General features: G+C 40.4%; 1 protein-coding gene across 3 annotated transcripts in view; it reads left to right on the plus strand.

Moving 5' to 3' along the window:
- Positions 1 to 15,816, plus strand: part of GAB3 (GRB2 associated binding protein 3) — an 80,038-nt gene extending 64,222 nt beyond the window's left edge. For 2 of the 3 annotated variants that reach the window (XM_036923541.2, XM_036923542.2), the window contains exons 9-10: positions 11,954 to 12,070; positions 12,873 to 12,989. In XM_036923541.2, the coding sequence (XP_036779436.2) occupies positions 11,954 to 12,070; positions 12,873 to 12,989 (234 nt within the window). Of the gene's footprint in view, positions 1 to 11,953; positions 12,071 to 12,872; positions 12,990 to 15,651 lie in introns of those variants that run through there. The other variant, XM_057495821.1, reaches the window with a different exon arrangement.
- The last annotated feature ends 3,303 nt before the right edge of the window (positions 15,817 to 19,119 follow it).

Raw genomic sequence — 19,119 nt, forward strand, 5'->3', positions numbered from 1 at the left:
TTCATCTACTGATGGACACTTGGGTTGCTTCCATTTCTTGGCTATTATAAATAGTGCTGCAATAAACATGGGGGTGCATCTGTCTTTTTCAAACTGGGCTGCTGCATTCTTAGGGTAAATTCCTAGGAGTGGGATTCCTGGGTCAAATGGTATTTCTATTTTGAATTTTTAAAATCTATCAGAGCTTTAAATGACAAATCATGAGCAAACTCCCTAACATTGTTCTAAATCTATACAATTCAATTAAAAATATATATATATTTTACTGGAACAGTATGGAGAAGACAAGTAATGACTCTACATCCTCTTACTATGCTGATGGACAGTGACTGGAATGGGGTTGGGGGGAGCTGAGGACTTGATAATATGGGTGAATGTTGAAACAATAATGTTGTTCATGTGAAACCTTTATAAGATTGTATATCAATGATACTTTAATAAAAAAGTATTTTACTGGAAAGTATAACAAAGTGAAAAACAAATAAATGTATGTATCAAAGTATTATCAAGAAGCAAACACTGCTATGAACACCATCCACAAAGAAGCCTCTCTAGGCCTCCCTCAACCCCTTCTGCTGCCCATAAAGGTAGTCATTATCATGAGTCCAACACTGTTTTTAAATGTCATATAAATGGACTCATATAGTATGTATTGTGTTTTATTTCTGGTTTCTTTGATTAATATTTTTTTGTGAGAACAGCCTATGTTGTTGGGTGTAGCTGTAGTTCATGTGCATTGCGGGAGCACATGCTTGAATGTACCATAGCTTATTTAATTCATTTGCCCTTGATTGAAGTTTTTGTTTTTGTTTTAAATTTAGACATTCTAATACATGTGTAATGGTATCTCGTGATTTTAACATTAGGGAAATGTATGTTGAACATATTTTTGTGTGCCTACTTGGCCCGTATATCCTCTTTGGTAGAGTTATCTGTTGAATCCTTTTGCCCAAATTCTAATTGGGCTGTTTGTTTTCTTATGTTGAGTTTTGAGAACTCTTTATATATTCTGCGTAAAAGTCATCCAGTGGATATGTGACTTGCACATATTTTCTTTGAGTCTGGATCTTGTCTTTTCATTTTCTTCTGTCTTTTGCAGAGCAAAGATTTAAAATTTGGTTAAGCCCAAATTAGTGACTTTTTTCAATCATGGATTGTTAGCATGTCTAAGAACTGCCTAATCTGAGGCTATTAGGATTTTCTCCTATGTTTTCTTATCAAAGTATTATGGTTTTACATTTTACATTAAGGTCTGCCATCCATTTTGAGTTGTCATATAAGGCATGAGATGGTATTGAGAACAATTCTTTGCATATGGATGTCCAAATGTTCCAATGCCATTTGTTGAAAAGACAGTCCTTTCTTCATTGAGTTGCCTTTGTACTTCTGTAAAAAAATCAGCTGGGCATATTTTTGTAGTCTTTCTATTCTGTTCCACTGACTTATGTGTCTATCACTTTGTACCATGCAGCCCTGATTACCAAAGCTTTACAGAAAAATCTTAAAATGGGCAATATATTTTTTACAATTTCATTCTTATTTTTAAGTTTTTTGTTATTCTACATCCTTTGCCTTTCCATATACATTTTAGAATAAGCTTTTATTTACAAAAATATCCTGAAGAGATTTTGATTGGAATTGTGTTACATCTATGAATAAATTTGAGAATCAATGTATTTGCTATGCTGAATATTCCAATTCATGCATATGGTATGTCTCCCATTTATTCAGATTTTCCTTACTACTTTCCTCAGAATTTTATGATTTTAACATGTAGATCTTATGCACATTTTATTAGATCTCTACCCAAGTATTTCATTTTGAGGGGCTATTGTAAATGATATTTTTGTAATTCCAGCTTCCAGTTGTCCATTGGTGATATGTAGAAACATGATTGACTTTGTATGTTGGCCTTATGTCCTGCAGCCTTGCAAATTTACTTATTAGTTGTAGGAGGTTTATATTTTCTTTAGATTCTTTGGGGTTTTCTGTTTACATGGTCATCTCATCTGTGAATACAGTGCTTTATTTCTTCCTTTTCAATCTGGATGCTCTTTCATTTTTTTGCTTGCCTTAACACCAGTCCAGTGCTTCCCTACAATGTTGAATAGGTACAGTGAGATGAATCCCTGTGTCTCCATCTCCTGGGGAAAGCATTCAGTCTTTCACTATTAAGTATGATGTTAGTTGTAGGTATTTTATAGATGTTCTTGATCAGGTTAAGGAAGCTCCCTTCTACTTCTAGTTTGCTGAGCTTTGTTTTGTTTTTAAATCATGAATGGGTGTTGAATTTTATCAAATGCCTTTCTGCATTCATTGACAGGATCATTTAGTTCTCTTAGACTGCTTTAGTATTGTGGATTTTACTTTATTTTTTAATATGGAACCAGTCTTGTATTCACTGAATAAACCCCATTTGCTCATGGTGTATTTTTTTTTACGTATTGCTGGATTTGATTTGCTGACATTTCATTGAGGATTTTGTGTCTGTGTTCATGATGGATGTTGATCTGTAGGTTTTTCATAGTGTGTTTGGTTTTGTTATCAAAGTAATACTGGCTCCTCAGGAAGTATTCTTTCCTCTTCTATTTTCTGGAATAGATTGTGTAGAATTAGTGCTATTTATTCTTTAAGTTTTTTGGTATATTCACCAGTGAAACCATCTGGGTGAATTCAGTTTTGTTAATAGTTATAGGACCACTAATGTGATCTCTGTAACCTTGGGTGAATTTTGGCTATGTGCCAGAACCTCTACCATTTTACCTTTCACATGTAGGTCTGCAGTGAATCTGGAATTAACTTTTTGTGTACGGTTTGAGGGAGTAGTTAGGTCTCATTTTTTCCCCCTCATATATTTCCCCAGCTGTTCTGACATCACTGATTTAAAATTATTTTCATTTACCATATCCTGCAGTACCATCTTTGTCATAAACCAAGTGTTGAGTGTCTCTTTGGACAATGCCACAGTACACAAGTGATTGCAGCTGTGTAAGTATCGGTATCTGGGCAAGGAAGTCCTCCTGCTTTGCTCATCTTCTCGAGGTTTCTTTGGTTATTTGTGCTCCTGTCTATTCCCATGCAAATTTTAGAAGCAATTCATAAAATCCTACCAAAAAAGAAATATTGTTCTCTGCAGGAAGGGTGGTCAAAATCATTTAATCCAACATTACTAAGAATTGGAATTACATTTGCTCTAATTTTGAAAATTTGATGGGGTACTTCAGTTAGCAGTGTACCATGAAAACTGCCTACCATATACAAAAGCTTAAAATGGTAAGATAATTTATTCCTTAAATCCAAAATTCAACAAAAAGGAAGAAGAATCTCTGGGGCTAAAAATGGCAAGAAATTACAAATCATGAGAATCAGTAGGAATCACAAATACTGGAATCAAATATAGAAGTAAGCCATTATTAGAAACATTGGATCTTGACTATAAAATAATTGTGTCTGACACATTTAACGAAATGAGATGAGGAGAAAGGACTTTTTAAAACTTCTAAAATAGGGATGAAATTAGAAACTCAATGGCTGAGTTAGAGTAAACCCAAAGAGGGATTTAGTAAATTAGAAGATGGGTGTGAAGAAGTTACTAATAAATCAGGGAAAGGAGATAAAAACATAGTAAGTTGAGACATGGAAGATAATATGGGAAGGTCAAACATCTGTCAAGTCATAGCTGCAGGAGGTAATAGAAGAAAAGAGGAGAGAATAGGAAAAGGGATAATGGCAGAATTTCTAACAATTTGTGAGAGATACCAATCCTCAGACAGTCCAAAGACTCACAAGCAGTTCAGTATAGGCAAATGTTAGTGGTAGAATGTAGGTGGTGGGTGTATGAGTGTTCACAGTATATTTTCCTTAATTTGCCTGATTGGTAGAAAATCTTCACAGTGGTAAGTTGAAGAAATGAACCACACGAAAGGAAAGTGAATAAAGGCAGAACAGCAGTTAACAAAATAAACAACAAAATCAACATAACCAATCAAGAAAAAGCAGTGGATACAAATACAGTATTAAAAATGTAAAAGAAGTAATTGCAACTATACCAGAGATTAATGATATAAAAGAATATCATGAACAACTTCATACCAGTGAATTTGAAAACTTTGGTGAAAATAGGCACAATCTCAGATAAATATTACCAAAAATGGACCCAAGTAGAAATGGAAAACCCAAATGGTTATGTAATCATTAGAGAAAGTGAATCAGTAGGGAAATTTTTACTATAAAGGCCCAGACACTTCTTGCTGAAAGGAAGAGATTATTACAGTTTTATATAAAGACCTCTAGGGAATAGAAAAAGAGGAAATATTACTCAGCTTATTTTATAAGGCTGAAATAATTTGATACTAAAACAAATAGCAGTTAACATAAGTAGAAAATTATAGACCGATCTCATTCATGCATGTTAAAAAAAATCCTAAAGAAGAGTATGTGCACTAAAATCTTGTAAGTGAATGTTCATAGCATTTTTCACAATAGCCAAAAAGTAGAAACAACCCAAATGTTCATCAACTGATGAAAGGGTAAATGAAATATGATCCATCCATACAATGGAATGTTATGCTGCCAGACAATGAAATCAAGTACTGATACATGAAACAACGTGGATGAACCTTGAAAATAATATGCTGATTGAAAGAAGCCAGTCACAAAAGACCACACATATTGTATGATTCAATTCGTGTTAAATGTCTAGAATAGCAAATGTATAGAGACAGAAAGTAGATTAGTGGAAGTTGTCTAGAGCTTGGGGAGATGGTGGGACTGGGAGATGATGGCGAAGGGGTACAGGGTTTCCTTTCGGGTGATGGATGTGTTCTAAAATTGATGGAGATGATGCTTGCCCATATATGTGACTGTACTGAGCACTACCAAATCATGCACTTTAAATGGGAGGATTCTATGCTTACGGAATTATATTTCAATAAAGCTATTAAAAAGAAATCCTAAAGAACATTTTAGCAAAAGAAATCCACCACTGTATAAAGCTGAGAATATACACAAACAAGATGGATTTATCCCAGCTGTGCAAGGTGGTTTTGACATTTGAGAATAGGTTCATGGCCATCTTGGTAGAGATGTTAGAGTGACCACAGGCTTCTGTTTTTCCTCCATCCAAAAATATCCTCTAAAGTCACAGTAAAGGTATTTGCTAAAGGCATGAAACCCACGAGGGTGTGAGGATTTGAAGAAGACGGCAGCAGTAGCATTGGAAACTGGAAAACAGATATGTAGTAAATGACTTATCAGACCCAAGAAATAAATACTAAATATACCAGTGGGGAAGGCAAGAAGCACCTCACTGGAGAAATACCCAGAAGGTTCAGGAATTGTCCATGACACATAGTTATGGAAGTAGAGAATATTGGTAGCTAATTGATTTTTTTTTACGTTTCTCCTTTTGGCATAGTTCTTATTTCCTCCAGTCTATGTTGGTCTCTACCCTTCATGATTTGAGTACATGCATAGTGCTTGTCAACTGTGGGGTTCACTGCAAGGTGACCTCACTAGACAGTTTGCTTGGGGAACCCCTGATGTCAGGCCCTAGGTCTTGCCTCTTGGGTTGCCCCAGTAGTCCAGAGGGCTACCTTCCAATATCCATACTCAAATGTTAAGGTCTAGTTGTCAACACTGAAAAAGAAGGGCTGGGGAAAGAAAGGTTTCAGAAAAGGTTCTCATACCTGTTATGTGTATTTACTTAATAACCTTGTTTCTTATATTGTATTCTTGGTCAAATGTGTCTAGTGTCCTCCCAGTGCAGAGACCCATTGTTTGAGTATAGACACCCCCTTCCGTAACTGTACATGTAAATGGCCCCTTTAAACTCTAGCTGTGGCTCTGTTCCATTATCTCCCTTCCTTAGAGGCAGTCGTCCTGGGGCTAGGCACTTCCCTACCTGCAGCCCCAGGGAAGGGAAACAGGTTTGTGACTTGGATCAGGGCTCTGGCAGCGAGAGGTCACACAGTCCCTGCACTGATCGGACAGGCAGGGGGCTCTCAAGGAATGACTAAAGCTCATGCAGAGAAAACCAGGAAAACTCCCAGAAGGCATAAAAGGTCCCACTAAATCCAGAGCTCTGAGGCAACTCTTGCTGGGTGGGAAGGCAAGAGGGGAATCAAGGCAAGGTGCAGGCCATGCTGGTAAGGAGTGGTTAAATCCAGTAGGCCTGGCAGAGGAGGTGATTGACCACTGTCACCCAGGCTCCAAGGCAAGGGGATGCCCTCACATAGAAAGGCCGACCAGGTGTCGCATGCCTGTCCTTCTCTCTCTTCCAGGTGGGAGCATCCTCTTCAAGGTTAAAGCCAGACATGCCTCTGGCATGCATTCTGAAGAACTGGGAGCAATTTGATCCCAGACCCTGAAAAAGAAGTGTCTTATCTTCTGCACACAAGCCTGGCCTCAATACAAACTCTCTGATGGAGAGGCTTGGCCCCCAAGAGAAGTAGACAGTCTAATGAGGTGATGAAGCTAAATTTATTTTAATGCAAGGAAGGAAAATAGTCAAAAGCCCGTGAACTGCTACAATATGGGACTAGTTTTCTAAATAATTTTGGTGGAAATCTATTCTACTTATTGGGTTCATCATTATCCTCAAAAATTGGGAGGTTTTTAAACTAGACTCCCTGAAACAGAAGAAATTTATCTTCTGCAATACAGCCTGGCTTTAAGTGACTGGAGCTAGAATTGTACTTGCATTTCATTTCCAGCCTCCTAGACACACACAGTCCCTATCAGTTCAGAGCCTTCATCAGCCCTGTAGACCTTAACCCAGTTATATATAAACTGCTCGCCCTTAGAGTGTATTCTTAAAAGCTGAGATACTTTTAGTCAAATAAGCTAAAAGGAAGGGCAATTGGGTATCACTAACTCAAATCTCTGTATCAGTTTATGTCTGTGTATATGTTCTTTTATGAAAAGTGTTGCCAACCATAATCATTACGTCTGAATCTGTATGTTTGTATGTCTAAGCATGTAAATGAGAAATATTTTTCTACCTCTGAATGGTATTAATAAAAATTGATTGAAAGAAAAGCACTTGTGAAAATTGGGCATTCTAAAACTTCCAGAAAATTCTAATAGAAGATACTAAGCATTAATGCTGATTTAAGTTGAATTGAAATGGACATATCCTTATGATTATCAGCTGCCTAAGTTTACTTAAAGTCTTTTAAGTTGATGTTATCTGCTAAATCTTTCAAGAATAAAATGCCTAGAGGCTTGACTTTGTCTAAAGTTTGGTAAAAGTTTTGTAAGTAATCTAGCATAGTTGTTAGGAATGAGTAAACTAAGTAAGTGTAGCAAGTGAACACCTTAATAATTGTGTGTTACAGTGTGTATACCTACAAATGGCCTGAGAATTTTTGTAGTAACCTAAAACCTTAAAGTTTTGCTAAGTTAAGTAGACATATTTTTGTGCTTAGTGAGAGATTGTGCTGTAAAGCACACGGTTCCAGAAATTATAAAGTGTGTTCATAAATTTGTCAATCTAAAGAATGCTAGTGTAATGGTTTACAATAGCCTACTTCTCAGTGTTCACTGAAAATTACAGTTCCTAATGATTTTAAGTTATAATTGTTACTTAAAGTAATAAGGAAAACATCTCTGCATGATAGAAAAGATGTGTGTTTTGGTAAGAGAAAGTGTAAGAAATTAAAATGTTTTATTGAAAGTAAAAGGCAACTTTGTTCTAAAGTACAGCTGTTTATTTAAAGAGGGAGAACACTGAATGTAAAAGGAAAGTTGTAGAAAGTTTGTGGAAAAATTTAATAATATGGTCATGCTATGTGAAATTAAAGCAAGTGAGTTTTGATATATCAAGTACACAGCAAAACTAGAATTTTTTTCTGTTTGTTAAAAGGAAAAAGTTTTTTTGAATTATTTGTCTGCTCTTAATGTTAAAAGATTGCAAAGGATTTTTTAATTGTTTATCAAAGCAGTTTCTCTTGCTTAAAGTCTCAGTGAGTTGTGTAAGTACTGTGTAACCTTCTGTATTTGCCTTTAAACTTCTTATTGTCATTCTGATTAAATAGATAATGTTTCATAGTGACCTATGATTCTATTTAGGCAAGTGCCTTAAAAACTTTCTTCTCACAGCTTCCCAAAATCAAATTCAAAAAGGTGCTTTTACCTCTAATTAACTCTGATATTTTCCAGAGGGCCCCTGGAACATGTCAGAGGAATTTTTTCTCATTAAGGAAAGTTATTTGGCTAATTTGGCTTATTTATCAGATATATAATTACCTGCTTAATTACCTGAAAAGCACTGTCAAAGGGAATGATGCTAAACTTTGTTACTGAATGTTTTGTTACAGAAATATCCGTATTTCCTTATATCAACTGTCTTACAGTAAGCTCTCATCAGATCTTTAACCATTGTGATTTGTAAGTCTTTTGTCATTTTTAGTCACTGTTTAATTACTCATAAACTACTAAAGAACTAGATTTCAGCAGAAAAGGTATTGGTTACATAGGATTAAGTAAACTAAGGAAGATGATTTTGTGGCTTTTTGTTTCAAATGTTGCTGATAAAGTGTTTTAAGCTTTTTCTCTTAAGCTGACAACAGTTTAGTAAGTGACTATCTTTATAAGCAGAATTGAAACTTTATCTTTCTCTCTACCTGATCCCTCCAGAATTTAAAAACTCTCAGTGACTATTTTTATATTTCATGGCAGTATGTTTATTTGCATAAGTTCAATAAGAATCTGCTTTCCTTGTAAGAGGACCAATTAAAAACACTGGTTATATTACCAAGGCTTTGACCGGAATGTCATACCTGAGAGACATGTGTGTAAACTCAGATATGAATAGACAGCTTTAAGGAACTAAGGTTGACTTTATAAAACCAACAAAGCCCCTTAGAAGAACTGGCCTGGTACCTTGCTTACAGGGTTCCCAGTAGCCTTACCAGGTGAGTAAGGAAGGTCACTTCCTGGAAGGTGCAGGAACCTCAGGATGTCTTGGGGACCTCAAGAAGAGAGGAATTCACCCAAATCAACAGGTACTTCAGGCAAAACCTGATGGCAAGTGTGGATAAAATTGTAACATTTCCAGAATATCTCACCTGGCTTTAGTACATCTGCATATCAATAGGCGTTCAAAGGTGGAAAGAAGTATGGCTTTAGTGCATCTGCATCATTCCTCAGGGGTGGAGAGAAATTCACCTGGGCAAGAAGGGCTTATCTGTGCCTGAGAGGGGAGGGGAGGGCTGGCTTTGCTGCTGCTGGAGCAGGAGAGAGAGATGGGCCGGACTGCAGTTTGTAAGCAATAAACGGGTTTTTAAACTTTATTTCTGCCTTTGACTGATTTCGGTTTTTAGAGGTATTTTGCCCTGGGATTTCCTCTCCACGGACTTACACCAAGTCTGCTTGGCTTTCTTGCCTTGAGAGGCCTTTAAAAGTCCAATCTGAAATTCCTTATAAAAAGTTCCAGCAAAGCACATTTAAAAGAGCCTATGTAATCAATTGCTCTTCTTGCTGCACTTATGCAAATAATCAAGCCAAGTGTTAATTATTTTCTTAATCTGGTTACTTCTAATAAAAATGAGGGTGATTTTAGAGAAAAGTGTTGTTTCAATAATGCAGCCTTATCTGTACTAATCCTAGTACTAGTCATTGGGACATAAACTAGATCCAGAATTCTAGTTTCCCCAAAATATCTGGCTCTGATTCTCCAGATGTTTGTTTTCTCCCATCTTTTCAATTAGAATCTTACTATTCTTAATCCTTATATTTAGCCATGCATTCTTTTATCTCCTTGTCAACTTTGTTCTTCCAGAATGGAAAATCCAACTCCAGATGTTGTTACTTAACCTAATAACACGATTTGTTCTATCTTGCCTAGAAGCCATGAAACTGCAAATAGTAATAGAAATGGAACCTGGAATAAAAGTGCCCATCTTCCGAGGCCCTCTCAACTGACCAGGGATGGAGACCTAACTAACTGCACCCCTTACTGCACCCCTTCTCAGCATGAACCAGCCAGAGAGGTCGTGACCCCCTTTCCCTAGCAGCAGCTAGGGTCTCCATCTGTAGAGGGGGGAATGAGACAGGGACCATAGGTGTAGTCAGAGTAAGGTGAGGGCCTCTGGGAAAAGCAAGGCAGGATATTTACAGTCAGAGCAATTTAACGATGTAAAGAAGTCCCTATTGAAACTCTGTGTTCAGCATGATGCAAAGTCAAGGTCACACTAGTTCTCTAGGATAAAGATACTAGTCTAGGAATATAGACATCTTCAGTGAGATCAGTTAAAGGTCAAAAGGCCAGGAGCAACTTGGCCTGGAATGTTTGAGTGTTCCGCAAATAAAGGTATCTCAGGAAGAAAAAAAAAAAAAGAACAAGTCAAGTATACCAACATACTAAAGAGAAAAACTTATTATCCTATTTAGATGCAGAAAAAGTATTTTGATGGAACTCAACATCTATTCACATACGGGAACTTGAGACATGAATGGAGGTGGCATTACTAGGGAAAGGATGGCTATGCATGCGGGGTTAAAAAAAGGATTTCACCACCTATTTCAGCACCATATCTTAAAATCGGTTCTGGATAGATGATTACTTGATTGTGATAGGCAAAACTTTATTTTAGGAGAAATTATGAGGAAACAAACTATGACCGCATCACAGGAAGGGTTCTTTAAGCGAAATACAAGAGTAAGCCATTAGGAAAAGATCGATACATTATGTTAAAAGTGAGAACTATTTGTTTAAAAAAATGCTATAAAAAGAGAAAGAACAAGTACATACTGATGTGCTATTTGCATGAAACCAACAAGTGATTACTCTCCAGGATACACAAAATGAGAAAAAAATACCAGTACTTGAATATAAAAATTAGCAAAACCAAACCAAACGTGAACATACAATTCATGGAAGAGAAAAAGTAAATGACCCTTAAACATGGAAAATCAAAGCATAGTAAGATACCATTCTCCCATATCAGGTTAGAAAAACATTAAAAAGTCTGACAATACCAAGTTACCAAGTGTTGGCCAGGAGGGGGAGCGATAAGAATGGGTATACACACCTGGTATGCATGTAGATTGATGCAGTCACAGCCCCTTTAGCTTGGTGATTGTAACGCTGAAGGTGCACATGTCCTATAACTCAACAATCCTAGTCCCAGGTGTACAGCCTAGAAATTCTTATGTAGGTGCTAGAGTGGCAGCATTGCTTATGAGAGTCCTCAAACTGGAAGCAACTCAAGTGTCCATTGGTGGTGGAACGGTTCACTAAATCATTACACAGAATCCTCTAGTCCAGTGCAAATGCATGAAGTAGGGCTAGTGCACTGACCTGGGTGAATGTGAAGCATGTACTGTAGAGCAAAAATTGAAGTCTCCAGAAGTATGTTCAACATGGCTCTACTGATAAAACCAAAACAGGCAAAACTAAGCTGTGATTTAAGGATACCTACACACTCAGAGAAGCACATTTAAAAAGAAAAGGTGAGGCAAACACAAAAATTCAAGGTAGTGCTTGATCTCTTAGTGGGAGGAGGGAGCAGCAGAGGGAAGCAGGCAGTGCACGGGTGTTGGTCGCGCTCCATGCCTGAGGCCGGGTGGTGAGGCCATGGGGTGGGGGGGGACTCGCACATGTTACCACTGTTTGTATTGGATAAAGTATCTTTAAATGCATTTGGGATGTCTTTATTAGAACTTTAATAAGTGGGATTGATCTTTTCAGGATTTAATCTCCAAGATATCGTAGGCCTGTCAGATCCATAAAATGAATTACTGGGGGAAATTTTGGCCTGCTCTTTCCATAGTGAATAAAGGTGTGGCTGAATTGTATGTATTGGATGTCAAATGCCAGCTGTCCCTCAGACATGCAGGATGATCTGTGCAGGTCTCATCAGCTGTTCGAGTGGAAACACGACTCACCCTGCTTCCCTTGGGCAACCCAGCCAGATATCATTAACCTGAGTCCTGTGATGTTGCTTTCTAGGAGAAGCACAGAACAGCCAGTTCCCTGAGCAGCGGTGCTCTGACGTGGACAAAGAAATTCAGCCTGGATTATTTAGCCCTGGACTTCAATTCGGCATCATCAGCTCCTGTACAGCAGGTAGGAAGGACTTCATGTCTGAGAATTCCCAGGTGATTGCATTTCTGTTTAGATTTTTCTGGTGATTCAGCAATGCATATTCTCTTTGGAAAGTCTTAAATGTACAGACATGTACAGGGAACAATATTAAAATCAGGGTATGCAGTATGATTCCATTTTGTGTGTATGTGTAGAAAACAAAGCCTGGAAGACTTCCTTCCCTTTTGCTGAATGAACTCTCACTTCTCCTTTACCTTTGATGTCATTCCACAAACCAGAAAGGCTGGTCAGAAGGATGCGACAGGCAAGAGCAGAAGGTGGCTTAGTCAATGTAGGTCACTGTGCAGGCAAGGCAAAGCAGTCCCCATCTCAGTGGCTTACAACGGCAAAGCCTTTCTCAGTTGTTGCTCATGGGCCAGTGCATTTCAGGCTAGGACCTTGGTGTTCCAGGTCATCTTTGATCCAGGGCCGAGGCAGGAAGAGCAGCCACATCTGAGGCATGCTGGTCTCCTGGCAGAGGGCAAGGGTGACTGCAGAATCACAGGGTGCCTCATTTCTCTTTAGGATTGGCATGTGTCTCTTCCACTCACATTATATTGGTCAGAGCAAGCCAAATGGTTAGAGCAGAGTTGAAGGGAGCAGAGATGAAGAGATATTTATACTTGTGCACACAAAGCATAATGATGCTTCTGCAGGAGATGCCCAGGAGGAAGAGGTGGCAAATATATGTAGCAACACTGTAAAGTACCACAGAGAGGCTGACTTTCCTGACTTTTAAAATTCCATGTACTAATGAAAACCCTTTGTTTTCCTTCCCATTCAGAAACTTCTCCTGTCAGAAGAGCAAAGAGTTGACTATGTCCAAGTGGATGAGCAGAAGACACAGGCTCTTCAGAACACAAAGCAGGAGTGGACGGATGAGAGGCAGTCCAAAGTGTGAGTGACGTGCGGTTGGGCCAAGTGGGAGTCAGTGGAGATGTGGGTCGCCTTGAGGTTTTTTTTTTTTTCGCCTTGAGGTTTTTTGCCAGAATAGCACCAATGGTTAGTGAAAAGCAAGATCCAGAAATAATGTATAATTTCCATGGGTTTGGCAAGAACCTCTGGGGGAGAGGAGCTAGTGGTAAGTACCGATGGGGACAGGCAGGGAGCTGTGAAGGAGTGCGCGTGCCCCGTCCCTGCTGCAGCAGTTTGGTTTCCAGCCCAGAGCCGCGGGGATGCCTGGGGCTGGTGCTGTGGTCTTAAGGGGCAGAGATGGGGGGGTTCCACGGCACAGACTGGTGTGTATAAAACTCTATCCATTCAGGGAGGTTAGGAACAATAAAAACAAGACTTGCGAGAATATTTTCCCCAGAATTTGGTTAGAAATCCCTCCAGTGGAGCATTTTCAGTACAGATGAGAGTCAATATTGCTACGAGGAGAATAACCTAACTTGACTCCAATACCTGAAATTCTGACCTCTCTCCTGTGCTTCCACTGGAATCATAAGTTAACCTAGCAGAGAGGTCCCTGGAGACCATCTTGTTCTGGCTCCTGAAGACACTGTTGAGGAGATCAAAGCTAGCAATGGTGGCAATATTTGCACTCCTTACTGCAAAGATTCCAGTGGACAAATCACTTCTATCCCGAAGACAGTTCAGCTGATGGGCAGTGAGTCTTGGGTTCCATGATGGACCAGTGAGATGACACTGCTGGCTCTAAGGGCATCATGGGGCAGTGGCTACCGGTGCCTGGGTATTCTGTCCCTGCTGGCCTTTTTCCAGCATGCTCTCACACGCATCATCCCATTTCTCCCACTAAAAGACCTCAGAAGCTAGGCTTCGTAGAGATTGCTGCTCCCACTTTGAAGAAAACTGAAAACCAGAGGTGGGAGCACTTTGCCCAAGGTCACTCATGGAGCCAAGACAGCATTAGGCTTCAAGTAGAGTCGGCTGGGCCGCCCCTTGCAGGCTCATTCCAGTTTACATGCTTCTGAGGATTCTGAGGAAATTTATCAATTCGGTCAATGTCTGAAACGTGGGAAATGTGCAGATGTGAGATGAGTTATCCTCTCTCCCTTTCATAGAATTTTGAGCAGGTGCTTTTATATTTACAAGGTATGTGTGGCAAGCCAGGGTTTCTTTACGTGGTGGTGTTCAAACGGGGAAGTCTAACATAATCAGTAGTTACCGCTACAAATACCTCCTTCTGGTCACTGTGCAGTCTGCTCTTGGATTGTTTGGTCCCTTGACCCAGCTAATGCTGGCAGAATATTTGCTACCTTAGGGAAGGCATAACTTGAACCTGGACTCAAGCTTTTGAGCAGTAAAAGGATCAGAGAACAAACAAACAAGTTCCATTCTCAGGTTTCCGGCAAGTTTTTACCTTCTGCTTTAGTGATGGCTAGAATCTGACGGCAAAGATAACCACTTTGCAGTGAGGGTATTATGTCACCCCTTTCTTTATGGGCACAGGAGGTTCAGGGGACCAGGGATAAGTCTCACCTGGACATGGGATTGTCCTTAACGCTCCTTCCTGATCATTGGAGCCCCTGCAGCCAGAAGGTGCATGTGCTGTGCCGACTGTGCTGCATCTCCTATGTGCTGTAGGGTTTCATAGTTTTACACTAATGTGAAAGTGAGTAAATGCCAGTCTTGATTTTTCAGACCAAAAAAGAAGTAATTTTAATGTTCAAAGCAGCAGGATCTGGTGACGTCCTTTGCTTCCTGGGGCAAGGTGGAGGAAAATTGCTGAGTGATTTAACCGAGTTAAGAATCCTTTTAGAGCCAGGTTGGGACCATGACAGGCTCACTGTGCCCCTCAGCCAGCTCTGTCACACACAGGCCAGAGCCCGACACGGCTGTGGCCTTCCCTGTGGTGCTTGTAAATGCGTCACAGCCTCAGGCAAGAATCCAGGGGTGCAGCCTGCTAGTTCCCATAGATGGTAGATTCCTCATGTATGGGGCATCTGTGTTCAGGTTTTTGATTACCTGACAAGGGCTCATGCAGAAAAATTGTATGTCCTAGTATCAAAAACCATACCAGATTGAATATAGATCAGAAAAGAAAATACAGCTAAACTTCTGTTGATAGTAAAAATATGACCCAATTGACTTTAAAAAAAATCTCTTTCTATAAAATATTTCAAGGAGCATATTTACTGCACAAAGCAACACACACATGAACTGTCTTGCTTAGAAGTGATTAATTAGGGTTTTAAACGAAAGGATGACTTGGGCCTCATTGCCAGTGTGTATGGGATTATGTCCTGCTTTGAGAAAACTGCTATTGGATGGCCACACCAAGGCAGTGACTCGAGGGTGCAAAGGCTGGGTAGCGTTTGAGCTGATGGCAGTGTGTGTGCCTCGCAAAGGAATTACCACGGTGCTGGAGGACACGGTCCATGTGTGACACAGGTCTGTGATCTCACCAGGGTCTGACAGTCGGAGGGCTTTGTAGCAGAAATGATCCCGAGTGTACATGGCGTGTCTGGTCACTGTGCAGGGTGCACCTTCTGAGACGATTTGGGAATCAGTGGAACAGCAGTCAGCCCCACAGTGCGCTCGGTGATCCCTTTTGCTTGGTTTCCTTCTATCTCACTTTGTTGGGAAATTCCTCCCTACAGGGGGTTGTGCAGAATGGGGCACTGAGGGACCCCCCAAGCCTCCAAGACCCCACGGCCACAAAGCGCATCAGGAGGGAGGAGCCCTGGGCCCAGCAAAGAGCTTGGCTACAAGGATACAGAGAGATCCTGTGGGGCCCAGTGTCCAGGCTGCTTCACTGCAGAGTAAGGCCACCTTGGCTCCTATTCACACCGTCTTTGTACCCACCATCTTGCTGATTTTTAAAAATTCATTGTGTTTTTACTATTTACTTTCTGGCATTAATAAAATTCTTATACAGAGGAATCTTGACTGAAGTTCCCTATTACTTGTTTAAAGTGATAGCATTGGACATCAGTGCAGAGCACAGTTGGAAAGCTGAGTATATGAAACTGCCAGTTTCAGTTTACAGCCAACTTGCCCCAACTCTTCAGCCAAGCCACATCTTGACATCTTTTTTTTTAAGAAGCTAGCTTCAATACTTGGCCATGAAATCCCTAGCCCTCCGTGATACCATGTAAACTTGACCTTCATCATTAATCATCCTAGTGGAGACTAAAGGTGTTCTTTCTTGTTCCTCAGGCTATCACTTCTACTCATGCTCTGGTGTCCATAGCATCCTACGTCCTCACATGTTTCACTCTATTACCTCTTCTCTTCAGAATCTCCTCTCTCCATTTTCTCTGACTGGCTCCTTCCCCTGCAGTAACATGAATGCTCAGGCCTCCCCTCCCTTCCTAAAAATAAGTATCCTCAACTGCATGAGTCTCCTCCTCCCCCCGCCCTCCTCCTCATCCTTGTCCTGTTCCTCTACCTCACAGTATCAAACTGTGAACCTCATTGTAGATTAATCCTCCGGGGACCTTTGGGGGGACGCTTCAATGTCAATATCCTTATTCTCATTTCCAATTCCCCTCCTGAAGTTGATGCCTGCCTGCATTGAGGGGCTGGCCCTTCCCTGCCCTGACAGAAGTCTGCAGTGTTATTCCTTGGAAAGTGTAAAGCAGAGAGACTGTGGACTGGGAGTTCCTAAACCCAGCCAAGGACTCAACTCCCATATTGAAAACAGACGGATAAGTGGATGTATACATCCTGCAAGCTGTAAATCTCAGCTTCTCCAACTCTGACCCTAAGAAGACTCTTCCAGCTGCCAGAATCTTAGGGATTTATTTCAGGGATGCAAGGATGGTACAATATTCATAAATCAATCAACGTCTTATACCACATTAACAAAAAGGATAAAAATCACACAATCACACTACCCTGAACCAATGTCCTATCCATAAATATTCAGGCTGTGCTTGAAGTCCAGATGCCTTGCCAATATGTCTGCACTTTATGACCTGTGTACTCTCTCTGACCCCTACCATTTAGACATGCTTTCCCAATTCTGACTCTCATAACTGCTTCTTCTAAGTAGAAAGATGGTTTCTGTCAAAAACACAGGCTAGCACTGGTCTCTCCTGTTTGCTCAAATAACAATACTGGCAACAATGATAAACAGTTACTAAGTACTGTTTATTATGTGCTGTTCACTGTGGTAGACACTTTGTACACATGATCTCATTTCATTCTTCATCACAGGTAGATGGCATTCCTCAGATGGAGAGACAGAGGCTCAAGGAGGGAAAGTGGGTTCTAAAAATCCACCAGGCTAATAAGAGGCAGAGGTGGAATTCAAGCCCAGGTTGGTCGAAGTCCATGCTCATTCTACACCACCACACTGCCTCAGTCAAGGCATTAGAGAGGAAGCTAGAAAGCACTAAGTGAGAGGGTACTGAGTACCTGAGTTGGAGGGAGTGGCCACCATCAGTGGGACAGAGTAGACCATGGAGAAAGATGGGGCTAACAGAGGAAAACCTTCACTGACTTATCAGGTCTGCAGAGCATTGACCCTTGTGATCTTCAGTTGCACACAGGATCAATTACCATGCTTATCTACCCACACAGAAAGTTAGAACACCACCATTAATCTATATGATACACATCAACATAGCTAAAGACAATTTTCACAATTGTAAAAGATGCCGGATTATTTTTTTCAGAAAGGGAGCTTGGATTCCATTAATCAAGATAGGATTTTATACTACTTCATGGTCTGGTACAAAAATAGTCATAACAATAAGCCTGAATCATCAAGAAAGTATGCAGTCATATTTTGTAAGCCCAAGATGGTATAGCGAGTTCATGCTATGGATGGCCTGCAATGCCAAACACATGGCAATGATGGACAAAATATGAAAAGGTAAACTAGGAAAGGAATTGTGTAGACAAAAAAAGATAATTGTTTCTGTGTTGAACTGGCAGTCTTGCTGGACTAGAAGCAAATAATGATAGTCAGAAGTTAAGCTCCTGCAGGGCATAATGGTCTAAAAGTACTCTGAGCAAGATGGAGGACAAAAGCTAGGCTCACTGCTTAAAGCCAAGGTCTAGGATGGAACTGCCCACAAACCCAGGAACCCCTGAATGTAAATCTGACAAACAAAACTACTACAAAATTTGCTGGGGTCTTTGGCTCTGGTGAGCTGTTGCAGTCCTAAGGAGCTGAGGACACAGACAAGCCTAACTCACAACTACAAGCTGAGCTAAGGTGCCCAAGAGCTTCCTGGGGCAGTGACATGAATATGTCTTGTTAAATGGTTTTGATCCTAACAACTGACTGGTGTTTCGCAAGAATGCAGTAAGAAGGAAATATGCTAAAGAGATTGATTTCCTTCTATCATCAAGCTTCCACCTGTGGAAGACGTAAAATTAGAGAAGGTGAAAGACACTTTTTAGAAAGTAGGTTTTTTTGGTGGATGTGTGCAAACTATTTGCAAAAGCAGTCCAGATATTCTCGTGGTTCTCCTAACGCTTTGTTGCAATGACTGTGTGTCAGGAGCCTGTCGGAACCTCCAGCCTGATGACACAGTCCCGGCAGTTGGATGGAAGGGACTGCACAGCGGCCTTCCCAGGGGAGCAACCCCGATATCCCTCCTGCTGAAAATGTCCCTCCTAATAAATTTGCTTATTTCGGCTTCAATTCAAGCTGCCCGTTCAGGGAAGAGGCCATATCCAACTGCCCCTGAAAATTTTGGGTATTGACCCTAAAGGAAATTGGAAAAAAACCACTACTGCCCTGTGACTACCCCCGATGATGGGAAAGTGAGACCCCATGAGGACTGGACCCAAGTTTATAGGAAAAAAGATACGGAAAATTTTCCTGGGTTGAGGTTCCTTCCCCCGCCCCTACGTGGCCTCCAAATGGCATATTCAGTGATTGATGGTGACAGGTGGGTACAGAGAACAAATGCTATTCTGTGGCTAGCCTGCCAAAGAACAGACTGACAAACTATAAAACAAATGAGAACAGGGCATTACCTGACTCCAGATCAGAAAAATCTTCATTGTAAGTTTTACTGAAAATGGGTCCGAGGCACAGTCCATGAAATTTGTCCCTGCCTGCCAAAAAGTCGTGTCCTTTTGGAGAGAGCCTCTTTCTTTGCTACCGG

This window comes from Manis pentadactyla, chromosome X (genome assembly GCF_030020395.1).
Source record: "Manis pentadactyla isolate mManPen7 chromosome X, mManPen7.hap1, whole genome shotgun sequence".
Taxonomy (NCBI): domain Eukaryota; kingdom Metazoa; phylum Chordata; class Mammalia; order Pholidota; family Manidae; genus Manis; species Manis pentadactyla.